The sequence below is a fragment of the Trichoplusia ni genome, chromosome 19 (genome assembly GCF_003590095.1).
Source record: "Trichoplusia ni isolate ovarian cell line Hi5 chromosome 19, tn1, whole genome shotgun sequence".
Lineage (NCBI taxonomy): Eukaryota > Metazoa > Arthropoda > Insecta > Lepidoptera > Noctuidae > Trichoplusia > Trichoplusia ni.
Window position 1 is genome coordinate 7,739,980 of NC_039496.1, and position 26,243 is coordinate 7,766,222.

The 26,243-nt window shown below is 35.6% G+C and overlaps 4 protein-coding genes, 1 long non-coding RNA gene and 1 pseudogene across 5 annotated transcripts; 4 read left to right on the forward strand and 2 right to left on the reverse strand.

Annotated features, from left to right (window-relative positions):
* The first annotated feature begins 6,360 nt into the window (after window positions 1-6,360).
* LOC113503438 (probable ribosome biogenesis protein RLP24) lies at window positions 6,361-7,834 on the forward strand. Its single transcript, XM_026885414.1, has 3 exons — window positions 6,361-6,510; window positions 6,594-6,916; window positions 7,283-7,834. Exons 1-3 carry the CDS (start codon window positions 6,430-6,432, stop codon window positions 7,455-7,457), a joined length of 579 nt encoding a protein of 192 aa, XP_026741215.1. The 5' UTR covers window positions 6,361-6,429; the 3' UTR covers window positions 7,458-7,834.
* Window positions 7,835-7,855: 21 nt separating this feature from the next.
* LOC113503439 (neither inactivation nor afterpotential protein G) lies at window positions 7,856-13,249 on the forward strand. Its single transcript, XM_026885415.1, has 11 exons — window positions 7,856-8,826; window positions 9,083-9,285; window positions 9,462-9,686; window positions 9,958-10,170; window positions 10,585-10,748; window positions 11,029-11,189; window positions 11,290-11,411; window positions 11,635-11,818; window positions 12,135-12,282; window positions 12,562-12,726; window positions 13,007-13,249. The coding sequence occupies exons 1-11, from the start codon at window positions 8,700-8,702 to the stop codon at window positions 13,137-13,139; spliced, it is 1,845 nt and encodes a 614-aa protein (XP_026741216.1). The 5' UTR covers window positions 7,856-8,699; the 3' UTR covers window positions 13,140-13,249.
* Window positions 13,250-14,863: 1,614 nt separating this feature from the next.
* Window positions 14,864-15,555, forward strand: LOC113503287. The gene is made up of 2 exons (XR_003401439.1): window positions 14,864-15,098; window positions 15,384-15,555. It is a non-coding gene; the product is annotated as an uncharacterized LOC113503287 (long non-coding RNA).
* A 366-nt stretch (window positions 15,556-15,921) lies between these two features.
* LOC113503480 lies at window positions 15,922-17,374 on the reverse strand (annotated as a pseudogene).
* Window positions 17,375-21,812: 4,438 nt separating this feature from the next.
* LOC113503525 (retinol dehydrogenase 11-like) lies at window positions 21,813-23,116 on the reverse strand. The gene has a single exon (XM_026885550.1). The coding sequence runs from the start codon at window positions 23,072-23,074 to the stop codon at window positions 22,193-22,195; it is 882 nt and encodes a 293-aa protein (XP_026741351.1). The 5' UTR covers window positions 23,075-23,116; the 3' UTR covers window positions 21,813-22,192.
* A 31-nt stretch (window positions 23,117-23,147) lies between these two features.
* Window positions 23,148-26,011, forward strand: LOC113503526. Its single transcript, XM_026885552.1, has 3 exons — window positions 23,148-24,575; window positions 25,311-25,451; window positions 25,802-26,011. Exons 1-3 carry the CDS (start codon window positions 24,294-24,296, stop codon window positions 25,985-25,987), a joined length of 609 nt encoding a protein of 202 aa, XP_026741353.1. The 5' UTR covers window positions 23,148-24,293; the 3' UTR covers window positions 25,988-26,011.
* The last annotated feature ends 232 nt before the right edge of the window (window positions 26,012-26,243 follow it).

A 26,243-nucleotide genomic window follows, 5' to 3' on the forward strand; every position in this document is an offset into this window, starting at 1 on the left:
ATCACTTAGTATAGACAGTTCAGCATTTATCTATACATATAATAAAATTGTAGAAAAGTGAAAACTGTACATTGAATATTTAAAAAAAAGAATAATTGCAGCGTGATCTACGAACGATTCCGATGCCGAAAATATGATTTTTAGAATTTTTGTCTGTTTGTCTGTTTGTCTGTATGTATGTCCGGAAAGACCTCGGAAAGTACTGGATAGATTTGATTCAAATGTTTAGAGAATATCAACAAGAGGTCCGGTGAACATACTTTTTACTTATTATCTCGCTTTTCGTTACAGGGGGTGAGCAGGAGCCTTTTATATCTATAAACAAATATCAAATTATCTCATAAATTACTGAATATATTTCGTTCGAATTTTGCATGAACCTTATCGTATACATGATACAACAAATATACAAAAACCATAACGCTACTATGCAGGTGGCATGAGCAGTAAAGTTTTAAATTTTTGGACTCTCCCGTAACATCGTGTAATACAATTATGAGGTATATTTTCACCCCATTGAGTAGTAGGCAGCACGGTCATCAATTTACACAAAAAACATCACGCTATTTATCTTAAGACTTGGCAGGATTTTTCGAAAATAAATAATTTTCACAAAATTAGTCATTTTATTCTCTTTCACGTCTGATATAGGCCTACCGCGACTATTTCACAAGTAAAATAAAAGAAACATAAACTAATACGTTTTTTTATGCAATTCTTACAACAATCGGTACATTCTTGAAAGAAAGGAACTTAAATTATTTTTATTTTTATTGATGTACTAAAATTACTCAAGTTCAAATGCCGTAACATGATTTTGTATTTATTTAATAGGAGTAAATACCTACAAACTAGTACAAAAACATAGGTATATAACCTATGTTTTTAGCTCGGTAATGTTGGCGATGGTACTTCAAGATCAAAACATTCGTAGTGACACTCAACCCAAATTTGCATGTAGTTCACATTGATCTCATCTATAATTATGCATAACAAAAAATTACTGAACGACACCGTTAATTATTATCTGTAACAACTAGCAACAAAAATATAAAATTTCAAACAAAAAAAAAAGCATTTCAAACAATGAAATAATGTTTTCTTAAATTTACAACATTACATAGGCCAAAAGTATTTCGGATAAAAAAAGCCAAAAAACTTGCATTAAAACTGCATAATAGGTATGCAATGTGAAAGATCTATAAGACCAAAAGCTATCAATGAATAGACATTATGTATCTATTGATAGAGTAATGTCTACTGATACCTGGGATTTTTCAATATTTTAACGATTTGATCGGTCTACATCCGCCATTATAGAGACCGCACACGTGGTCCTTCCAAAAATTCCTTTAACAATTTATTGTAATCTCTACTTCTTTAAAATTTTCTTCTTTCGTAGCCTGGTAAAAACAGGGGAAGGAACGAGACTGAATGAGTTTCTGAGATCCCTAAGCCGACGAGGATTAGGAAGATATTTTTGGAAATTTCCCCAATAAGGCTGATAATAGTGTGTAGCTATCATTATTTATTTATTTATTATTTATTTAAGTTCCATTTATGCAGTAGGGATGACGGTAGGCATTTTACTTCAATGATCGTCAGGTTTACTTTAGATTTTTGTCATTGTCAATTTTGAATAAAGGGGTGTCTGATATTTTTTTTATAATCACTGATATCTGAATGATGTACAGACAAACAGGCAGGCAGATATGTCAAAGTTATAAACCCCTCTTTTTGGAATTAAATAAGAAAAAGTCATTAAAACAGCTGTGAAATATTTGACACCAGAATAGTAAGTATCGTAAACGATGAAATGTGTTTGATTCAAACATTTGATAGTCTTTGGGCTGCTCAAGATTCATTATAATTTAGAAATAAAAAAGCAAGCTTAAAATATAAAAAAGTGTTTCATTTTCAATATTGCATTACATTTTTGAGATGATCGTTATTATTAAACTTCATAGTTTTTCACATCTTGAAAATCACGCAGACAAAGTCGCGGGCAACAGCTAGTTTTAGATAAACGATGACGACTGTGGCAGCAAAATTACATTATATTCAATTTCATCAAATTAAGTACAGCCGTTTAAGCACGAAGAGGTAACACACATACAAACACACTTTCATGTTTTCATATTTATGATATTACTGTAACATAGCATAGCTAATAACATTTAAATTCATCTAGACTACAAAGTTTAACAAAAAGCACAATCAGACTTCACGTGTTTCATACTCAAAAACTAAATACACGTATTCACGTATTTTTAAGGGCGTTTTTCCATGAAGATTGTATTATAAATCACAAATACTTATAATGACGAACCAGCTCGTGACTGTTCCTCCATGTCACCTCGTTTATCACAGCGGACGGCGAGACATGCATTTTTTTGCATGCACTCAGTGCCCACAACTTTGGCGAAGATGGGACATGTTTCTGTCGAAAGTTACTGAAGCCAATATTTTTATAATTAATCCTATTATTATTATATGATTATTACAAAAAACTGTACCTACCTTACTAACAAATACTATGTTTCTCTTAGAATTAACTTATGCCTTTCTGGATTTTATCGCTAAACTCATATAAAATTAATTGTGATTGGTAATTGTAATGGGAATTATTCTCTATACATGAATAGAGAGTAATTTCTAACGTAACTGAATAAGGGATTATTTCCCACAAATGACGAAATAAATTTCTCATAAATAGTGGCGCCAGAAAGTGCACAATTTACACGATTTCACACTGGTTTTACTTAATCCGTTGTAAAAGACACCAATGATACCTTAGTCACGTGTCACGTATTCCGAAGTGCTACTTAAAGTAGCAGTCGGGATCAAAGATCATAAGCGTGCTGCCGGCAACTTGTCTGGTACTGGTACCAATGCTTCTAAGTCAAGCATGACTTAAATATGCACTAATGTGACAACTTTCGTTACCAAATACTTAATACATCAACTCATTAGTTAGGTTTCAAGTGATTTAGGTGTCGTAATTACAGGATGTAAAATAGGAAGGTAGTACAAATGTTATTTCATACATTTTAGGTATAATATAAATTCTTAGTGTCAACTGTCACCGGATGTTAGTGTGTTCTTGTCACAGCTGATTAATTCCTGGTCTGGGATCTGAAACCGTTGATCAATGCCATTACTTAAGTGATTTGATACTACATGGATAGCATTGTCACCTGATACAGATGATCGGCAAATGTGATGGATGGATACTAAAACTTTTTCGTGACGTTTAAAATTTTGTTGTAGGTATAACTATTTCTTTTCATGTGCCAAAAATATGCTATATTATTTTCAAAAGCCAAAACCAATAAATTAAAAACTTGTCCCACCAAAATCATGGTGTAACTACCGCGCGACAGACACGAACATTGTTGGTGAAAAAAATCGCACGTTCCGAGTGATTCCGAAGTGTTTGCATGCGACGCGCGCCGAATTGTAATGAGCTCGTCACTTTACCTGCACTTGTGAGAATTGGACACATGGACGCATTCCGTGGACACACTTTGAAAAATGCATTCGTTTGTAGGGGATCGGAACTTAATTAGTTCTCGAAGGTAGTACACAAAGGCAGTGTGAGAATATCCTTTTAAAAGTTAAGTAGGTAATTATGTGAGGGTTAAGCATTTATTTTTTTATTCGGTTAAGAAAACTTTTATGAATAGATACGACTTCAGTTGTAATTTAAAACATTTTTGTCGTGTGCAACACCAAATTTCAAATCCATGTAATTCTATGAAAATTATTATTCAAGATTACATTTTTAAATGACGTAACTTAGGTACCTACTTGAGTTATGAAAATTGGGTATCTTGAAGTTCAAAAATTAATAATACTGATACTATTTCATTAATCACAAGTAATAAAGGTATGTGAAGATTGCCTTAACAAAGTTCTACTCAAACTAGACTTGAGCGCATGAAAAACCACTAGCTTAAATCTAACACGAACAACGTAGGGAAACCAACACAACTAAGAATTTTCTAGGCTGCAGAAACTTGCGGGCTTAAACTCTGAACAATTTGTACATTAACAATAACGCCAAACAGCAAATCTACGTCTAAACTCATATACAAATATCTGCTTCTTACTCCAATAACTACACGCAATTCGAGAGTTATACAAATATACCTACTTACCAAGGAAAAAGGGGACCTACGTGACACAATATTCTGGGTGGCAAGATAAACAGCTCACAATATTTGGCTCACAGCACCCGAATAAAAATGCTAAAATACGACCTACCGTACCACCCAGAAAATCATTCAACGTCATCATTACACAGAAACACAGATCACGTAATACTATAAAAAAACGCTTTAAACTCGCATAAAATACGATACCTATGACACCGTGAAACATGCACAAATTCAACAAACCTAATCATGCCTAAACTGTGTAATAAAAATTCAAATCGCGCGAATTGGAAATGGTGTTTCGTTTACACTGCGACACTAAACGCCAACAGAATTTGTACTCAAGAAAGCGACAACAGACAACTTTACTCTCAAAGGAGGTTACACTTTTGGTCGAGATTTAATACTTATGACAGTCGCTTGGAAACTAAATCCGACCAATAACTAACAGACGGACATTGCCTCGTGTATAAAACGCCTTAGTACACAAGTCCTTTGGTAGATATACAATAACTCAATTATCATCATCTTCATCTCCACTATAGCTGTCCACTGCTGGCCATAGGCCTCTCCATACGTTCTCGTGCACATGCAGGTGAACCGGTCGCCAACGGGTGAAACTATCCGGACAAAATTGTATCGCGCGACGACCCAAGAAAGTATCCAACATTATGTCATAGAGTAAAGACAGCCTAACAATATCTAAACTGTGTCATAAAAATTCATACCGCGCATATTGGAAATGTCAGTTCAATATTCAGTAATGATGTTCGCAGCTCATAATAAGACGATGTTGAATCTGCGCACGAGTCTCATCTCATTAAGGAACGTGGCTCGCATGCGTGGACCACCGGGGACCACGTATTAACATCACAATATGTTTTAATAGAACCATTGTAGCGTTTAGTGCAGTTTTTGTATTCAGATTTATTTGTTTCGTATGTAAAGTTTAGGTGTCCATTTATTGATTTTTGTTGGCCTAAAATAGGATGATGGTTTAATAGATTATTACGGTTTTCAACCTTTAAAATTAGCTAAAGAATATCTTCTCATGTTGGCGAAGGAAAATGGAGTACATAAGCAAAAATAATTAAGTAGGCTGGTAGGTACCTTCTCATAATGTTTATTTATACTTCAATTTATACATGTCGTAGCTAGCTTAGCCCACACAATCAGTAAAAACAACCAGCTAACTTCTCCGCAATGTAAAATCTTTTACAGAATGACTACGGAATTTGAAATCAATATTTTCCTTGTCCTTACCGGGAGCATTGTTAACACCGTCTAAAAGTAAGTATTATGCAAACTACCCCGACTGCAGAGAGCACAATGAACTTAGTACAGTATAGCAAAACATCAAACGTTAAGACTAACTCCATAAATGTATCTCTAACAATAACTTTTACTTTTAAGACGGCCATAATAGTAATGACTGGTTGATTTAATAGTGGTACGGTGTAGTAATCATACTTTAATTTAACAATCTCACACTAAGTCGCGATGCATCCGGAAATAATTAGCGAAAACTTTAACTACCTAAGTATTTAGGTGAAAAATGGGTACAGCACCCATTTTCTTTTTGGATTGGTATAAGTCACATACCTCTGTTTTATTTTAACAGCTAATCTATTCTATGAAATCAAAGACAAAGAAACGTACCTTTTTTCCATTGTATGTTCAATAAAACTATTACACGAGTTATTAAAAACCCTAAATTAAAGTAATTCAATCCGTGTTCATTCAGCACAGGAAATGCATTTATATTTATAATGTCAGCATTGACCGATTAAACAATTCAGAAGCTTACCATCCATCCTAACGAGTAAACATAGTTTATTTTAGGAAGACTATAAATGGGCAGGTTGATTGAAAACTAACTACTTTTTGTAATTATTTAAAACTTTGTTAAGCTAAAGAAGTTAATTTCGAGGGCTTTAGCGACATCTAACAGTGAATAGTGTAGAATAAATTACATAACACAAGTGCTGCCATCTATGAAGCAATAGCGAACTCAAACTCACTTATTCTCATCTACGTTTCAATAAAACTAAAAAAACTAATAATAGCATACAATGAACACTAATTTAAAATTATCAAATTCCATATAAAAAATAATTAAAATTTTATGGATGGAATGACCATATTATTTCCATAGACTAAATCCATCAACTTGTATTCTGGCAAGCGGCAACACTGTTTTTGACAGGAGCTATCAAACCAGCCATATTGTTCCTTCTTGACGTGCTACTAAACAAAACAGCACGTGTAAATTATGCGTATAGAAACTTGTTACTTCTGTTCGTCCAGGATTTATCCTGGACACGGCATACAATTCGTCAGAAATGACTGCAAGGTAAATATCAAACACATGTCTCTAAAATCCCTCTTACCTTCAATATTTTCATAACATTGCACCACTAACCTATTCGTCATTAGATTTTCAGATTTTGCCGATCAAAGTGCCATGCAGCGTTCAAAAAGAAGAAGAACCCACGTAAAACCAAATGGACCAAAGCGTACCGTAAGACTGCTGGCAAGGAATTGGCAATTGATCCTTCATTCGAGTTTGAAAAGCGTAGGAATGCTCCGGTCAAATACAGCAGGGAGTTATGGACTAAGACAATTGAAGCAATGAAGAAAGTGGAGGAAATTAGGCAGAGACGCAGCAACAACTATATTATGCAGAGGTTGAGAAAGGGAAGGGAAGTGGAGTGGCAACGAGATGTCAGAGAAGTACAGAGAGATATCTCCTTAATTAAGTAAGTTTATTACTTCTAATCTTTTTGAATATTCCACCGACGGCTAATTCTGTAAAATTATAAACAACAACATTGATATAAAGTCCCTCATACTCTTTACTGAATTATTGAAACAATTTCCAAGATATTTTGATCAAAGATTTTGCTAATTTCCGTGTATTCAATCATTGTTTAAAGAACTTAAATAAGTACAGTGTAATATCATAACCAATTTTATGTTAATTATTCTTTATAAATATTTATATTTATGAATACACAAGTAAGTTAATCAGTTGTAGTTGTTTACTAATCTTGATACTAGATGGTGTCGTGTGAAGTGTTTGAATATTTTTGATGATACTTACATTAACATCAATAACTTTTCAGATCACCAGCCGCCGGTCTGAAACAGCGACAGCTTGCTGAAGAAACTGAAATGGAAATTGAACCTGAAACCATTGAGGTTGTTGATGCTAAAGGCCGTAAGCAAGTCATTGAGGCTCCCGTTATGGTACCAGCTACAGGAGACATGATTGAAGATGGCGGAGATATTGAGTTATAAACAGCTATTACATAGAACCAAACATATTTCATGGATAGTTCTATGCACAAATACAAATAAACATGACTTAGGGATGAAAAAATTGGAAAAGAACTTTAGAAATTACTTGGAAATTTGAAAGCGTGAAGTTTTGCTCCTTGTTTTCTGATAACAGATGTTGTGTGACAGAACTTGTTGTCATGTTAATTTCTCTGAGCTGTATGGTCGATAATTTCAGCAAAAACATAGTTGACGAAAGGAAATGTATCGACCTCAGTTTTTAAACTTATGTAAATGGTCATTGAACAAGTTTCTTACGTGATTGTAATTATTGTGTAATCATTGTCACTCATTCATGTAAGATTATTACAATAATTAAACTTATTTATAGTGAAAAATGTTTTATTTCACTTTTTATGTGTACCTACCTATTTCCTAATGTTGGGTTTTTATTTGAAAAGCATTGATGTCAAATGATAACCAATGTTAAAAAAAAATCCACAGCTAGATTGAGTTGGGTAGTAAGTAGGGCAAGATCTTGAAGTCCATTTGAATTGAAGCTTTAAAACTCAACTGTGACTGTATTAACAAAATTTGAATATAAACTTCTAATCAGTAAAAGGTATCCAAACCATATAAGTATGTATATTTAGCGTGTTGCATGACACCCTATAAAATGGGTATTGATTTACCTCAATATCGTACTGTAATCCGCTTAGCAAACATGTGACACAAACATTTTGCGAACAATTCCTTATAAAATAAGATACCTTATTATTTAAATAAACAGCCATTAAATTCCTACAAAAGTTCATACATACACGTAACAAAAAAAATAGTTTTGAACCCCAAAAATTGTTGATCGAGTTCGGACGCCGGCGCCGGCGATAAAAGTATCTACCCCAGAATTAATATCAGAATCACTAAGCTCCTCTTATCCGACCTTACTTTTACTACTCCTGCTTAAAAGTTACATCTGTGCGAGAACAGTACAAAATATGAGTGGTGCTACCTAATAGTCGCCTGTCATAAAAATGTTGTCAACCCCGACATAATTTAATTAGTGGGTAAGTAACGTAAGAATGAAATAACATTAGAGAAATCAAACTACTCGGTTATAGAATAGGTATTGCACAATCTTTTCCTTCCTGTTAAACAATTTAGCTCTCGAACCGAGTTATTATTTGAGTGCGCTGGATTTCTCGTTCTAACAAAAGGTTGCTATTTTATTTTTTTAAGGCGTCTAAATGTTTCTTTTGTGAAATGGCGTTATTTTCGTATTTGTTCGGGCTGTTTTTAGCATGTGTGTCTTATATAGTGTATCAAAAATATGCAAATGTGTACACAAGTATTATTAGCAAGCCGCAGAAAAGGTACGATTACATAATAGGTAAGTTATTTTAATTTGTATCGTTTGCAACTCCTGCAACTTATTGAATAGCTTTATTTGCTAATGGAAATCCTCAAGCCATTCCTAGTTTTTTGAATAATGGACTTATAAGTCCAGTAATTTAGTACTTATTTTAAGTAGGTTCAAAATCGAACTATGTTTAGTAGGGATTCCTTCTTAAAACATTGCTTTATTCGGGAGTAGCTACCGATTAACCCATATTATGTAGTCTAACTAAATTAAAATCCCATCCCAGTCGGTGCAGGCACAGCTGGCTGTGTTCTCGCAGCCCGTCTTACCGAGGATCCAAAAATAAGAGTGCTGTTGGTGGAGGCTGGTGATCACATGGGCTACTTCACCAAGATCCCACTCACACCCACGGCGGCGCAACAAGGACCTGATGATTGGTCTATACGGACTAAGTCGCAGAAGTATTCTTCATTTGGTCTATGGAGACAAGTAAGATGGGCACAGGCCTCTTACCGTGTAGGCAAGGCATTGACCATTAATCAATGTCCTCTCTATACGGAATCATATTTGGAACTACAAATTTAATCTTCATTTGGTCTCTGGACACTAGGTCACTCATCTTCTAAAACACGGGTTCTTTTTACTTGTGTGTTTTTTATTTGCAGTCACAATTCATCCCAAGAGGCAAAGGGCTCGGTGGATCAGGCCAAATAAACTTTCTGATGCACGGCTTTGGATTGCCTGGTGATTACAAAAAGTGGCCTGAACTTGGCTTTGATAAATGGACAGCAGAGATATTGAGGCCGTACTTTATAAAGGCCTTCGGTACAGTCAGGAGTGAATTTGATTCTGGTCATTGCGCAGTGGATGGGGAATGTCCGGGAGCTAAGGTGGGTATTTCATAAAATAATAGTTAAATAGAACATTTTTATTTGGAAAACAAAATATCATGACGCATAATGATGAGTAGAAGATGACAATGTTAAAATGGTTGTGATATTGTTAACGTGCTGAGTGACAGGACAGGACTGGACATTGTTTTGTTTTTTTTTTATTTACCTAAATGACCTTACCCAATTTTTTCTAATAAATAATTTATCACAGTCAATTCATGATGATTCCTTTCTCTCTAATATCTGTTTCCACTTTTCAATACTACAGGTCCCAATGAAACTAAAACAAATAAATGAAGAAGACGAACTTATGAACACATTCATAGAGGCATCCACCAGCTCGAAGGATAAAACCACAATCTTTAGGAAACCAACTGCTTACATCAAGGATGGAGCAAGACATTCAACTTACGATGCTTATCTGAAGCCAGCGTTGAGGCGGAAAAACTTACATGTACTGCTTAGGACACAAGCTGTTTCTGTAAGTAATGTCATGTTACGTTGCCCAACGTATTATCTTCAAGCGAATTCAGTTGAGCAGTTCACCCAATATCCATGCTTGGTTGAGTGTTGTAGCAACATTGCACTTAAACAGGGGTTGTTTTTAGGGTTCGATCCGAATTCGAGCCGAATTATTTAAAAAATGATATTTATTTAAAAAATGATATGTATTTATTTATTTTGATTTTGGTTTCGGTTTAAAGATATTAGATTTAAGATAGTGTTCTATTTTTTGGTGGAAAAGGTTGATTGATCTTAATTAGCTTCATAAGTTATGTGAATGTTTAAAGACCAGTCACTACTAAAGTGCCATCGAATGCGCACACACAAAATATACTAATTTATAAAATAGTACCTTTATACATCAAATCTATTCCAAAATACTCCGTTTCAGATTCGTTTCGAGAACACCACAGCGTCATCACTCTACATCCTACAGAATCACCGCGACCTCGACAACATTTTCGTTAAGAAGGAGATCATACTATCAGCAGGCGCCATTCACACTCCGCAGCTATTAATGTTATCTGGGATCGGGCCACCGGAACTACTGCAAAGGTACTAAGACAACAGAGTTAAAGGCGGCTAAGGTTACTTAATTTATGTTGTAACGATAGAGTTCTAGCAAAGAGGTTATAATAATTCAGGCTGCTCAAATAATTTCCATCTCTCACCATTTCCCAAATCTAGATCTAAAAGTTCTACCATCATTATTCCTTATACCTAATCCCTCAGCTGAGCTTTTCGTTTTAAATGTAATTTTTATCAGTCAAGCGCCAGTCTTGTTTAAGTGCTAATAATTAATTCGTTAAATATTATTTTATCGTTCTGTTCTTAGGTTAAAAATAAGGCTAGTGTCAGAAAACCCTGATGTCGGTAAAAACCTGCATGACCACATGAACATGCCAATCTACGTCAGCATAAAAAAACCGATCAGCGTCACTTTATCTAAAGTGTTCACCTTTAATACTCTCACGGAATATTTCTGGAAAAACACGGGTAAGTTAACTATCTTCATTCTGCACTTTATATGGGAACTCCGGCAGTTTTTATCTCGAAAAAAAATCATACTGAACTCGCTTATAATCATTTTTTGCAGGACTATTGTCATTTCCACCTCTATCTGGTTTGGAGTATCAGAACACGTCAGCGGTCATGTTGTTCTCCATGGGAACAGCAAGCGAGAGACTGCTCAGAGACTTGTCCAACTATAAACCTCAAGTGAGTTATCAACTAGTTCATTTACGTTATTATGCTCTTTAAAGCAAATTGTAGCCCTTGTGGAACTTCATCGCTTTCCAAACTGTGGTACACCGTCTTGATAGCACAAACAACTAAACGAGTTGCCAACTATCCTGATATAAGAGTTCATTGTAGGTACAGGCACTGGGCTCATGAATTGCTGTAGTAACTACGTCATAACAATGGTATATCCTACTTCCAGGTATTCCGAGATACTTTCCCATTCTACAACGTCACAAGCAAGGAAGGTTTTATGTTCCTATCGACTTGCGTCCAGCCGCGAAGTCGGGGTACCGTCACGCTGGCTGGCTTCACGACCGCCATGCCGCCGGTAGTGGACCCTAACTATCTGGAGCAATATTATGATGTGCAGTGTATGATCAAAGGTGAGTGCAGCTGGAATATACAAGATCATACATATTCATTTGATAGAATATTGAAATAAAAGATGGAATTAAAAGTATTGTCACATCCCTACGATTAGCTTAGCGCCATGTCCTTCCAGATTTCAATGGGTGATTCAGGAATTTAATACATTCGGTCTCTGCTTTAAAAAGCAGGTCATAAAATACTTTATTCTTTTCTAGGGGTTTAAGGTACGATCTGAAATTATAAAAAATCTGTGTCCTATGATCGATCTCTAGACTTGTCGTTTATCAAAATCTAAATCTAGTAATTTGTGATAAAATTCAACATCCACAGCAATAAGAAGAGCTGAACAATTAGTATCATCGAAACCATTTCAAGAAATTGGAGCGAGGATACACTGGCCACGACCGGAACGGTGCCTTTCATTATGGAGGTATAGCAAAGAGGAGCAAAAAGGACCGGTTCTAAGAAGGAGGAAAATGTAAGCTAAATAATAAATATTATCATTATTATATAACCTTGGCTTCTTTGATCACACGTCGGAGATATAATGGATTTACATAAAACGTGGTTTGTAATATTTGAGTTTTGTCAATGACAAAAGATCACGATCACGAATGATGTTTGTTCATATTATTATGCTATTCATTTTTCTGAGAATAATGCTTTTGATGAAAATTTTATGGCTTTCGGTACTAAAGGCAATGAGGTTTCCCGATATCCTAGGCTAATTTAAGCTCCTCTAATATTATTTCAACAGCACCAAGAACCAGCCAAAAGCTAAAGAACCTCAGTCACCGAAGGCAAGGCAGATACCAAGTCCACCAGACGCCTTCCTGGAGTGCATCATCAGGGAAGTGGCGGTGACGGGGCATCATGTTGGAGGCACTTGTGCGGGAGGCACTGTTGTAGATCAAGAGCTACGGTAAGAGGCCAATTTGTCTTGGAAATTTGGGAAGTTTTTTGGTATTGAGTCTTTTCTTTTATTGCACATTCTAAGTATACCCATTGATTGTATGCCTTTTGGTAAAAGTCTTTAAGCGTAGGTACATACCTAGAACTCCTGCCCTGTATTAATAATACATATTACTGAATCGGTCAAATTGATCAAACGTAATATCCTGAAATATATATTGGTGTTGGCCATTTATGCCAATGCCATTGAACTGAGAACTGATGCTAACATAAGTTACTTTTGTTTCCAGAGTGAAGACAGTGTCCGGACTTCGTATTGTGGACGCCAGCGTGCTACCTGCGCCTATATCTCTATTCCCGAACTCTGTGATTGTCGCCATCGCTGAACGAGCGGCCGATCGCATACGACAATCAATTAAATAAATATAAAAGGAATATATCTTAGTTTTGTTTTTCCCCTACCACAATTCGATACAAAAATTCAGTTCATTAGCAATGCTGGCCGCATCTGGCAATTTAAATTGTGCAGTCGGCTGTAGAGATGATACGATAAAATAATTCGATATTGAATGTACTACGAATCTTTTTTGTAAAGAACCACAGCGGTTTGTCGCAAACGCTGTGGTAGCTTTATCTACACTATAAAACGGTACAGTCTGCACCATTGTTGGGAATGCCGTTCAGCCAGTCAGAAATAAATTGCTCGATGCTTCTTCCTACTCTATTTGGACAGCAACATTTTAATCATCGGACATTTTCAGGCCTATATTTTATATGACTTAGTTCTTTTTCAGCCTCATTTAGTTTAGTTCTGTTTATGCCTAATTGCCGGACACATAAGCTGTAATAACGGATGATTTTGATCTGAATAAATTACATAATAACATAATCAAATGACAATCAATTGCTTGGTTATCAAAGTTCCATTATATTTGTTCATTTAGTTATTCCGTAGTTTCACTTCAAAGGAAAATGAGGTGGATTGCCACGATTGTAGTGCTTTCAATCGTGGTCAAATGTCTAGCAGTAAGTAGCTTTGAACTAACATCATTTTTATAACCGTTACAGCTTTGGGAATGGCTTCCCTTTGTAGCGACTTTCAAATAGTAACAAAATGGTTTAAGCTTGTTAAAAAATATTTATAAATAGATTCAGGTCTTCAAAGAGGCTATCTGTTTAGGTTAAGTTCCTAGTATCCTGTTGAATCGCGATTTTCATTGGCCGAACGTCTTTTTTCAAATAGTTATTTGTATTTAGCCAGCCACACCTTTTCATTTTTTACAAAATACCGTATATGTCACACTATTATAAAACACATAATGTATAATTATACGTATCCTATAATCAATATTTTCGAAATATAACATATGTATTTAGTAGGTAATAAAATCTTTTCTTTCAGTCAGAATTCCGACAAGAGCACGCCGTTGTCGAAGTATGCAATCATAAATGGTTCAAAGATTGTTTCTGCATCACCCGGCGTATGAAAAGGGGGGAGAAATACAGAACCAACTGTACCTTCATCAACTTATACGAGATCAGTAATAATGTCACGGTATGAAGGAAATGTTTGTTGATTTTGATCGTCTTCACTGCCTATAATATTAATTTAAAATTACTTCAAATAGGAGGACTCAATTCGTCTGTACTTTTTTTGTTTGATACCCCAGAATTTCAAACTGGATAAAATGTTGATTCTTTTCTTCATTTAACATGATAAAGAATAGCAGTCATTCGATCACAAAAAAAAAACATCAAATTTGTCTCAGTAGTTTCTATTGGAAACGGCTCAGCTAACCTAGATTTTTGGGCATACAAAACAGTGATAGCTATCCTATCTATCATTGTTTGGTATGCGCATAATATATATTTTATATAGATAGCTATCCTTGAGCCACACATATACGCGTAAATATGTGTTATTTCAGTTTCGCCAAACATCCTCGTATGTCACATTTTTTTCGAAGATACACAGTTCCACAGCACAGCTTTGATATCCCACCTCTCCAGTCACATCACAAACGTTTCATCATCTACGAGGGTCTCATAAAAGTTCACCATTTACTCTGTAGTTGCTTCGGCAGAAAAAAAGAAACAAAGTGTAAAAATAATAAGAATATCAAGTAATAAGATGACGGACAACTAATACGCACATGGTTATATCGGCAAATATTTTGGCACGGTAGGTCTCTGCATAATGTCAAACTTATTAACCTTATTCGGTCTTCTTTTTTTCAGGTAAAAGTTTCAGTAGAAAGAGAAAGCTTCCCAGAGCTAGTGATTGTGAAAGTTAAATCGTGCGACGCTCTTAAAATTGAATGGGTGGCCAAGTTTTATGGTGCTTATTCAAATATGGACCCCACTCTATGTCCTTTACCTCCGGTAAGTCATGTTGTGTATAAATAATCACCTACATCCATATACGTATTGCAAAAAAAAAAACATTTTGGTGGCATTGCGGTATAATGTATAAATTTGTATGCATGAGGGACTTTAAGTTATATTTCTTTGCCTAATTATTCAAAGAAACATCTGACGATCGGTAGAGGAATACATTTTTAGTATTTAGTGAACGATATGTCCACATTATTCCATCTAGTGACTCTAAGCGCAGTTTACTTAATATTTTAAGAAGAAAGATTTATTGATTAAAGTACATTGTTCCAGGGTGACGTTATTTTAAATAATATGGAATTTCCTCCAAAAAATATGCCGCAATACGTGTATTCTCTCATAAAGGGGAAATTTAAAACGCAGGTGCTTATGATGGCCTCAAAAACGGAAGAAATCATTTTAAAAGCCAGTATCGTTTTATACAGTAAATAGAGATGCTTTATAACTTGTGTGTTCTTTATTTATTACACGATGATCTTGGAAAAAAGTATAAGCTCTAGTCAAAATGAAATGTAGAGGCCTTTTCCCAACGGTCAGGTAGAAAAAAAAGTAACAGACGATGATCTCGAAAAATCTTTGTCACTACAAATTATTTTTTATTATATTTATTTTAAACATTTTTCATCACATAATTGACTATTATTAGTAGTATACTGAAATATACTCGATGTAACTAGATTATCATGACCTTTGGATACTTCCTGAATGCAACTAAGCAGGACCCATAGCATCAATCAAGGTAATATGAACGTGAATCTAGGAGTAGGTTAAAATAATTAACCTATGCAGTTGTGAAATGATCTGACTGGCTAAGAACGAAGTAACAAATCAATGCACAGTGCACTATGGATGGTGTGTTAGTATGCCAGTAAAAAAAATGCCTAAATAATTATCTATGTAATGTCTGTATAATGTCATGTTGATTGCTATTGAAACTAAAACCATTTTGTAATATGACCATTATATTTTTTCAACTTACCATCATGAATAAAGGCATATACAACAAAATAATTTATCTTCATAATCAACCATGGCACTATTATTTTTAAAACGAGCATCTAAACTATTGTTCACTATAAAAATGTTCTGACATATTTCATCGTTTGACATTTCTTTTACACTATGTCTCCCAATCTTCATTAATTGTTATTTTCACTAGTTTCTTAGACTCCTCCCACACTCGTCTCGTCAATACTGTATCATTTGCAAACCAGGAACTGTAAAACTCATGACAGTCCCTGAAATGTTTTCCACTTTTATCTTCAACACTGGGATCCACGGCTAGAAACACTGCCATAGTCGCAACTCTTGGTAAAGGTCTTCCAAACTTTAACAGAGCAGCGTTCAACACATTCCTAAGCAATTCATGATCCAAGTTTCTGAAGAACTCTGACTTTCCTAATCCTGGATCCATGCTATAGATATTCACTCCAGTATTTCGTATGCGCTTTTCCATTTCAACAGTGAATAGCACGACTGCTAACTTAGCATCAGCGTAAACGCCAAGTGTTGAGTACCTCCCAACATCGTTCCAGTGGTCCAGGTCTATGTGTCCAAGAAGAAGAGCTAGTGAAGACACATTGATAATTCTGCTCGGTGCCGACGCTCGTAGCATCGGGAACAAAAGGAATGTCAACAAAAATGATCCAAAGTAATTGACCTGCATCATCAGGTGTAAGTTGTCTTGGGTTAAGCGATCTTCTAAACCGATAGCGCCAATGTTGTTGATCAGAATGTCTAGCCGCGGCTCTGTCTTCATGGTTATCTCAGCGAAGCTTCTGATTGATGATAGTGATTCGAAATCCATTTGTCGTGCAACAACATTATTGTTCCCTGATGCTTGTATGATGGTCTTCCTTGCATCTTCTATCTTTCTTGGATTCCTACTTGCAATGATTACTTTCGCGCCTCTCCTTGATAAGTTTTTGGCTATTTCTAGGCCAGTCCCTGCGGTCGCACCAGTAACGAGGGCAGTTTTCCCGTCGAGTCGGGCTTCAGTCTCACAATCAGTGAAGTCATCTATTACTGTCATGATAGGTCTGTTTTCCTCGGAAACAGTTTTATAACTGAACAAGGTAGGAGGATAATGTGAAGAAAACCTTCAACAAGGATTATTTTGACGTCAGTATATATTACAAAAATAAAATATCACACTTGACTTGCATTGTGTATATAATTACCCATTACCACATATTAATTTCTTAGTAACAAGTTTTTCTGATGACCGTTTTGAACTTTTTCGGATTTTAATTAAATTGTTATTACTGCATATTCTCACATTATCATCTCTTCACACAACAAAGTATTCAGGTGAACGTTGTATGGCATTGTTTTGCTCCTTCATTCCTGGCCCATTTCCCATTGCCCTGGTAAACAAAAGCTTGGTCACAATAGATGCGAAGCAGGCCGTGAGATGCGAGTAGACACTGGACCCACAACCAGTTTACGTTACTAAACACTTAGTACTGGAGATCCGTATTCAAATGAGTAAGATCCTTTCATTTTAAATCGTGTGCCTTTCATGCGTCTATTATAGCTACACGAAAATTTAGCAAGATAAAGGAAGCCCTTGACACCTTACACTTCTCATTGAAAGCGGTTACTGCTATTAGTACCCATAATCCCATATAATTCGTTATTGCAACGCACGATTTGTTGCAGTTTGCAGTCTGAAGCTAACATTGCGCACATAATATTACTTTAAGACGTAGCGGTAGGCACCCTGGTATAGGATGGACCCAAAACAATTAGAAAATTTAGGCAGTAAGCACATAAAAACAAATCCCTGTATTCATTTTTTTTCGCATTAAAACGCCTAAAAACCAATGAAAAATCAAGCCTCGCAACAAGCATGAATCACATACATAAATACTGGTCCTACGCGGGGATGGAACCCGTGACACTTCGTCTATCACAACACTTGGTACATTGACCTCGTTCCTTATGTTTCCGGCAGCTAATGTAATCATGTACGGTCATGTAACGTCATAATTGTTGATCGAGCCTCGGACGATTTTTATGGAGAACGATAGAACAAAGATGTATACTTATATAGGCATGTGCATTGTTCATGATATTGCATGTGCATTTTAAAGAATACTTTTATAAAAACTAGGACAATGACCTATGCGTGTGACAGAAGTAGATTCAAATGTTTTTTATTATTTGCCTGAAAGTTGTAGCAGAACTGTTTAGGTAGGTACAAAAACTTTTTGTTTTGGTGAGATTTAACTTACAATTTTCCGAAGAAAGCAAAATGTACGAATTAATCTATACTCTATACTAATATATAAAGCTGAAGAGTTTGTTTGTTTGTTTGTTTGAACGCGCTTATATCAGAAACTACTGGTACGAATTGAAAAATTATTTTTGTGTTGAATAGACCATTCATCGAGGAAGGCTTTAGGCTATAAACCATCACGCTGCGACTAATAGGAGCGAAGATACAATGGAAAATGTGAAAAAAACAGGGCAGGTATAAATCATAACTTATATCTTCTACCCACGGGGACGAAATCGCGGGCAACAGCTAGTTAATAATAATAGTTTTTTTTTATTTGTTAAAGAAACCTTTCTTTTACAAATATAAAAAAAAAACTATTTAATAAATAATACAAGTTTTATTTCACGGTTTTTCCCGTGAATAAGTAGAGCGTCTACTTATTCACGGGAAAAACCGTACAGCCATAAAACTTGTATTATTTATTAAATAGTTTTTTTTTTTATATTTGTATGGGTAATTAATTTTTATGGGTCATAATTTTTATGACCCATAAAAATTAATTAATTTTCCAAAACGTTGTATAAAAAGCCCATGGAAATATTAATTTATACCAAACATCTATCCGTACACCAGTTGAACTTGAAGGAAAACCAAAAGGTTACCTGTTATACAGGTGTCAATGTCAAGGTCACGTGGTGACGTAATATATTATGTATGTAATCGAAGCGTGATATAAGCGTAGCTAAAGAATTTGCTCTAATGCCCTCAATTATTGAAGCGAATAATTATCCTATGATGAGAGCCAACAAGCACTAGATGCCTAAATAATGACTGAATTACAAACATACCGACTTGATGAGGCGGATAATATCCCCATTGTGACCTATAGAATAAAATAGTTTTATTTGAGGTACAGCTTAGTAATGGTAACTGGCGGTAATAGTTATTATTTGCAGTATCATAATTTCTTCACAAATGTTCCGGGTATACTTGGTGTCTTATATTGTATTGATGATTGTTTTCGGAAATTGGTGTTCTGTAAGTAGCAAATTCTGTGACATATATGTAATGAAATTAAAAATATTATTTTAACTGCAACGTGGCTCTATACATATATCCTCTTTTTTACAATTATGCACTCTACACTGATCGCGATAGAGTCTGATTTCGACTGTTACTAATCGCTTTGCCATACCTGCTCCGGGCCACTATACTCAGTGTCCACATTTTCAGGACTCATTTAAACAACAAGGGGCCAGACTGAAGATTGTAAATCCAAAGTTCATGAGCAATGCATCCGTGTTCACTGGGCGCAAGAGCCGCAGAGATCCTTATCTTACCAACATGACAGGAACTCTCCTTATGCCTTATGGTAATAATGTTACTGTAAGTAGTCAGAAAATACCTTGTTTCTATAACCGAATCGAAGGCTAGTAAATTTTGTCTGTTTTGTAGTTCGCTACATGAATGACGCTGTCAGTAGCATGCTTGAGATCAACCATGTTCTGGTGTATGGGCATAGAAGTTTCTCTATGAGAAACTTTTGATTTAATCATTAGCATTATATTACAGTTTGCAACAACGCTGACCTTGACCTCTGGGGGTGACTTCCGTATAGTGGCGAAAGCGTGTGAAACGACAAAAACTAAGTGGATGAATGAGTTCATGTCATCTTTCACCGACTTGCCACTCGATAAGTGTCCGTTTCCTGCGGTAAGTGACACTTAAAAAAGAGTCTTTGTCAGTGAAGCATGTAAAGTCTGACTCTTTTCAATACTTTTGTTATCTATTTTAAAGATGAAGTGAATTAAAATGATCGTAAAAAATAAAATCCTGCTCTAGAAAAATTAATTCTTGTGACACAGGGGTCTACAAACAATCAAGTCACAAAGACAGGCTAAAAACAAGCATTTGTGGATCACAATAGATCTCGTCTTACGAGGGAATCGAGCCCGCTACATATGGTACAAGGTGCATTTGGGGTGATAACCTACATAATTCCTATCTATGACAGATTACTTACCTAAGTACATATTAGACTTTATTAGTCCGGTTTCTTTTACAATAATGTAGGTATGTATATATTTGTAATCTGAGACATTTTCATTATTCGACAACCTTCCGGACTCATCTGGGGTCCTACTACCAGCTTATGAAGTAAGAGAGCTGTCATTGTGGACAGGAGACACAGGCTACTCCATAAAGACACTCTTTTTCATCTATTTTCACTTTTTTACTTAAAGAGATGGCAACCTGCCATCCCTGTCTCATCAACCTCCCTACTCAGTCTTTTATGCCTACGCATTCCATTATATTTCCAGGGCACATATTCTTTCTTTAACATGGAACTACCTCCAAAGGACATTCCGATCCCTTTAGCTGACGGCGACTACTACATCAAAGTTGAACTGTACGTCACAGCGTCCAGAGAGACTATAGCTGTAGTTGACATGTTGCTGCATTACGACCAGAGTACCAGACGAGCTAACACCAAGAAGAAAGGATGAATAAATGAATGCATTTTAACTGGGACTTTATTTTATCAACCGACTTCAAAAATAGGAGGAGGTTCTCAATTCGTCTGTACTCTTTATTTTTGTTATCTCTTAACTTTGGACCGACAAACCGATTTTTTTGCTGTCAATTGTATGATTTTGTTGTTAAAAAAATATTATAACCATACACATGCCTGCATAGTCAACTTCAGTAGATTTTCGGCCGAAACGACCTCTGCAGCGATTCTAATACGATGAATTAGTAGGAGTGCAGCAAACAAAGGATTCATGTATATATTTTACTTTTAATCAAGTTGCGAGTAAATCTTCTGGGTTTTCCCAATTAATTGAATGGAGATTTTGCGTGAATTAAGTTTACGTCACGCCTATTTAAAATACTGATCAAGCGCGAGTCATACAACACTGAGGGTTCCTTACAAAGAGGATACATATAAATAAAATTAATCACTTATCTAATGTTTGACTAATAAAAACAGTTGCTTAACTTTTATCTTTATTTTTCTTATATCTTATAGCGACAATATAAATACAAAATCTATGAAAATCTCATCTTTCTAGCTATCATGGTATACAGACTACAGACAGCAATTTATATTTTTTTACTTAATACTGAAACAACACATGTACGTCATAAATGATACTAAACATTTATCCGTGTACCAGTTGAAGTTTCAAGGAAAAACAAGAGTTTGTGTTTTATACAGATGTCAATGTTAAGGCCGCGTGGCCTAACATAATAATATGTAAGTAATCAAAGCGTGGTTTATAATAACGTATCTAAGTATAATTATTATTTGAATACATCATTAGGCAGAGATAGTTTTTATCGCGAGATTTTAAGTGCAGGAAGAGCTTTTTGCCCAGTATTTGAAGACTTGTATCAAAAATACATTTAATTCAGTTACGTATTACATCAGTACGTTACAGTTTCAATTAAAAAAAATCTTTTTGGAATACAAATTTTTAAAACGAGAAACAAAATCTATGTAAACATTTGTATACATATTTGTATACTTGTCGCTTCTGACAGGAGTGACTTCATATTTTAAACCTTAGAAAAGACTCAGGTTCAAAAATATATTAGTTACAGTGAAACAATTTTTTTCTGCATTTCAAGGCGATTGAGTCTTCGTAGAAAATATTTCATTTTATAGGTTTGCAAGTCAATAAATTCTGGGCAAGCTAGTAAAATTATAATGCTTATAAATACATAGATTGCAATTACAAGCTACGATTACATTGCTTTAAAATGTGCTTATGATCAAAAGATATACGTTACTCAATGACTACAAATTTGACTTAGATTATATTAAGTCTATTTGTTGATAACAAATATCTGTTTATTATTCCCAGTCTTCATCATCACTTATCTTTACAGCCTTCTTTGCCTCCTCCCACAATTTCTTCGTCAACTGTTCATCATTCACTGACCAGTGATTAAAAAACTCATGACAGAACTTAAAATGTTTACCACTGACACCCTCTAACTCTGATGCTGCAGCCAAGTAAGCAATCTGTTTCCCCACATCCTCTTTCTTCTGCCCAATCATATTAATGAAGAATTGCGATACATTTTGCACTATTCCCGGCACGTTCGTCAAAATATTTGTATCGCGGACAACAAAAGGATCATATGTAATCGCAGTGACTCCTGTATTCTTCAATTTTCTATTCAGTTCTGCATTAAACAAAGCCACAGCCAGCTTAGAACTCGCTAATCCCGATATCACGTTGTAATGTCCAACGTCATTCCAATGATCGAAATCAATATCACCAACATACATTGACGCAGCGACACCGTTTATTATCCTGCTCGGCGCTGAGAGCTTTAACTTTGGCAGCAATAGATACGTAAGTAAGAAAGTTCCGAAGAAATTCACTTGCATTGTTAGATTCAGGTCGTCTGCTGTTTTCACATCAGGTAGAGCTACGGCTCCTGCGTTGTTTATTAGAATGTTGACTTTGTCACCTGAATTGATTTCATTTGCGAATCTTCGAACTGATTTCAGTGATCCTAAGTCAAGAGACTTGTAGGCAACGAATTGGTTTCCAGTTTCTTCTATAATTTGGTCTCTAGCTATTTTTAGTTTCGTTTCATTTCTACTTGCGATCACGACTCTAGCTCCTCTGTAAGCCAAATCCTTTGCAGCTTCAAAGCCCATTCCTGAGCTACCACCGGTCACTATCGCCACTTTGCCGTCCAGTCTCTCCTTAGTCTCACACATTGCTGAGACAACTTCATTTACTGATGTCGATCAATATACTAAGATTTAAGAGGAAAAATTAAATCTTACGTGCGTCACAAGTTCGTTGATATCATATTCAAGGCAAGAAGGGTCCTGCGTTACAATGAGATCTCGCTTGATTTCCGCCTCGATGATGTAGCGAAAACGATCGTATAAAATCATAACTTACAATAGACATAAATTGCTTAGGAATATCCGCAAAAACTTGTGTTTTCCCAGTATATTTAAAAACCGGTAGAGCAGCAGTGGAATATTTAACATCGCTAATTTGGATAACAATTAAATGTGAGTTAAAATAAAGTGAGTTTCCAAGGTTACGTTTCAACCCAGTTAACTCCAAAAAGAGAACGCATTTCGAAGAATGTTTTGATGCTTGTTTATTGCGTTCAAGTTTATTAAGGTCCAGTGTTGTAGTACTAATGGGTTGATAACGTAAATGTCAGCCGGTAGAATGCCATTGCCCGGGTTTTGTATGCGTATTAACCTCCTTGTTTTATCCCGGGTGCAATACAGCCGTGCATTTTATCAACGTTAACTAGATCACAACTTTTCGATAGCATCTTACTTATGTATTTTCTGACTTGCTGACTTAAGAACACCTTAGTGTGAAGAAGTCTTTATGTAAAGAATTGGCTCTTATAAGAGACCTATCAACGCTTTTCCTATCTTCATATTTTGTGGAGTCGTCAGGTTGACTTATTATTTCCCGTCATAAGTTGCGATATAGATTCCTTCTAGAAATACTGGATAATGGTATTTACTTTAATTTTTAATTCCTTTGTTCATGATTAGTGTCCTCCATTATTGAAGCGAATTATAATCTCATAACGAGAGCAAACAAGCGTTAGATGCCTAAATAATGACTGAATTACAAATGTAAAGACTTGATGAGGCGAATAATATCCCTATTGTTGTAGAAAAATTAGACATATTGGAGGTACAGCATTGTCATTGTAACTGTCCGTTATAGTTATTATTTGCAGTATTATCTGTTCTTCACAAATGTACCGGATCTACTTGGTGTCTTATATTGTATTGATGATTGTTTTCGGTAATTGGTGTTCTGTAAGTAGAAGATTTACATCGGGCATATAAAAGATATAGAGAATATAAAAAATACGTATATTTCTGGTCGTAAGTTCATAAATGTTTGACCTAAAATTACAACTACGATGCGGCAATACAAACGACGTTATCGATGTTAATTCTTTTTCATTGGATTATGCACTCACATCTAGCGAAATCCGTAAAGTCTGATTTCAATTGTTATAAAAATTCGCTTGACATATTTTGCTCAGATTATTATACTCGGTGTCCAAATTTTCAGGACTCATTCAAGCAACAAGGAGCCAAGCTGAAGGTTGCAAACCCAAAGTTCATAAGCAATGTGTCCGTGCTAACTGGACGGAAAAGCCGTAGAGATCCTTATCTTACTAATATGACAGGAACACTCTTGATGCCTTATGGTAATAATGTTACTGTAAGTAGTCCGAAAATAACGTATCTCTCTTCTATACTTCTGAATTTTGCTGACCCAGTAATTCGATACTGAATGCCAATGTCAGTAACATGCATGAGATCAACTTAGTTTATAACTGGTGTAGTGGTGTATGGGCTTATAGGATATGATATTCATATCTGATATGACAGATCAGCTGAAGAGCGATGCCTGATAGCACCCCAGTCATTTAGGTGCAAACCTTCACTCGGGGGTCTGGTGTTAGTCGAGTGACTTCCAGGGTGATTGAGAAAGATAACTCAGTTTAGTGCGCTATGTATTAATCAGTTCCATCACTGCCAAGTATAAATAAAAAACAATTTTAAAGTGACTCAGCAAATTGTTGCGACGTATTCCAAGTCGCTTATGTATAAGAAACTAGCTTTTCGCCCGATTCGATGTCGGTTATATCGCGTTTCCAAGAGAACTCTTCAAAAGTCCGGGATTAAAATTATCCTATGTTCTTTCTCAAGGTCAACTCTATCTCTGAACCAAATTTTATTAAAATCAGTTCAGTGGTTTAGACGTGAAAGCGTAACAGACAGACAGATAGATAGACAGAGTTACTTTCGCATTTATAATATTAGTAGGCATTATTTTTACTATGAACACATTCTGTGTATAAATGAATTAATACACAATCTTAGAAATTATAGAAATTATCAATTGTTTCCTCTTTGAGATACCTTTGATACTATCATTGGCATTTTATTACAGTTCGCAACAACTTTGACCTTGACCTCTGGGGGCGTCTTCCGTATCGTGGCGAAAGTGTGCGAAACGACAAAAACAAAATGGATGAATGAGTTCATGTCATCTTTCACCAATTTGACACTTAATAAGTGTCCGTTTCCTGCAGTAAGTGATAATTTTAAATAGTTTGACTAAATGTAAAATTTTATCTGACTGTTTGTCAAGGGATTTGATCTTTATGTCGCGGGGGGTTTTACAAACATACAAATCACATAAACAAAGACATCCAGACTCAGAACAAGCGTTCGAATGCTTGTCCTACGCGGAGATCGAACCCGTGACATGTCGCGCACAGTGGGTTTGGCGTGGTGACCTCAACCACTCGGCTATCCGTGCAGTCAAAGTCTGTTTGTATCTCCGTCTGTCTCGCTTTCTCAAAACGACGAATATTACTATAAGAGTTTCTGGAAGGCGCCTAGCTCAGTCCCACCGTCTTATATTCCTAATATTCCCAGGGTACCTATTCATACTGGAACATGGAACTGCCACCAAAGAACATTCCGATCCCGATAGCTGATGGCGACTACTACATCAAGTTTGAACTATACGTCACAGCCACTAAGGAGTCTATTCTTGAAATCGATACGCTGTTGCATTACGACGAGAATGCTAGACGAGCCAAGGGCAAGAAGAAAGGATGAATAAATGAATACGCTTTAACTGGGACTTTATTTTATAATCATTCACAATGTCTGCATAGTTTTATTCAGTAGTTTGTCACCTTAAACGATGCCCATAGACCGATGGGTGCAAAGCCGACACAGTTAGTCAAAAGTCCTAGTATATATTTGTTCCGTTCTGTTGCTGTTGTCTGTAAAAAAAATAAGGAAAGTAATGATAATTAAGGTTTTGAATTTTGACTTGTCTTTAACATAACTCCATAGTATAACCTTCTAA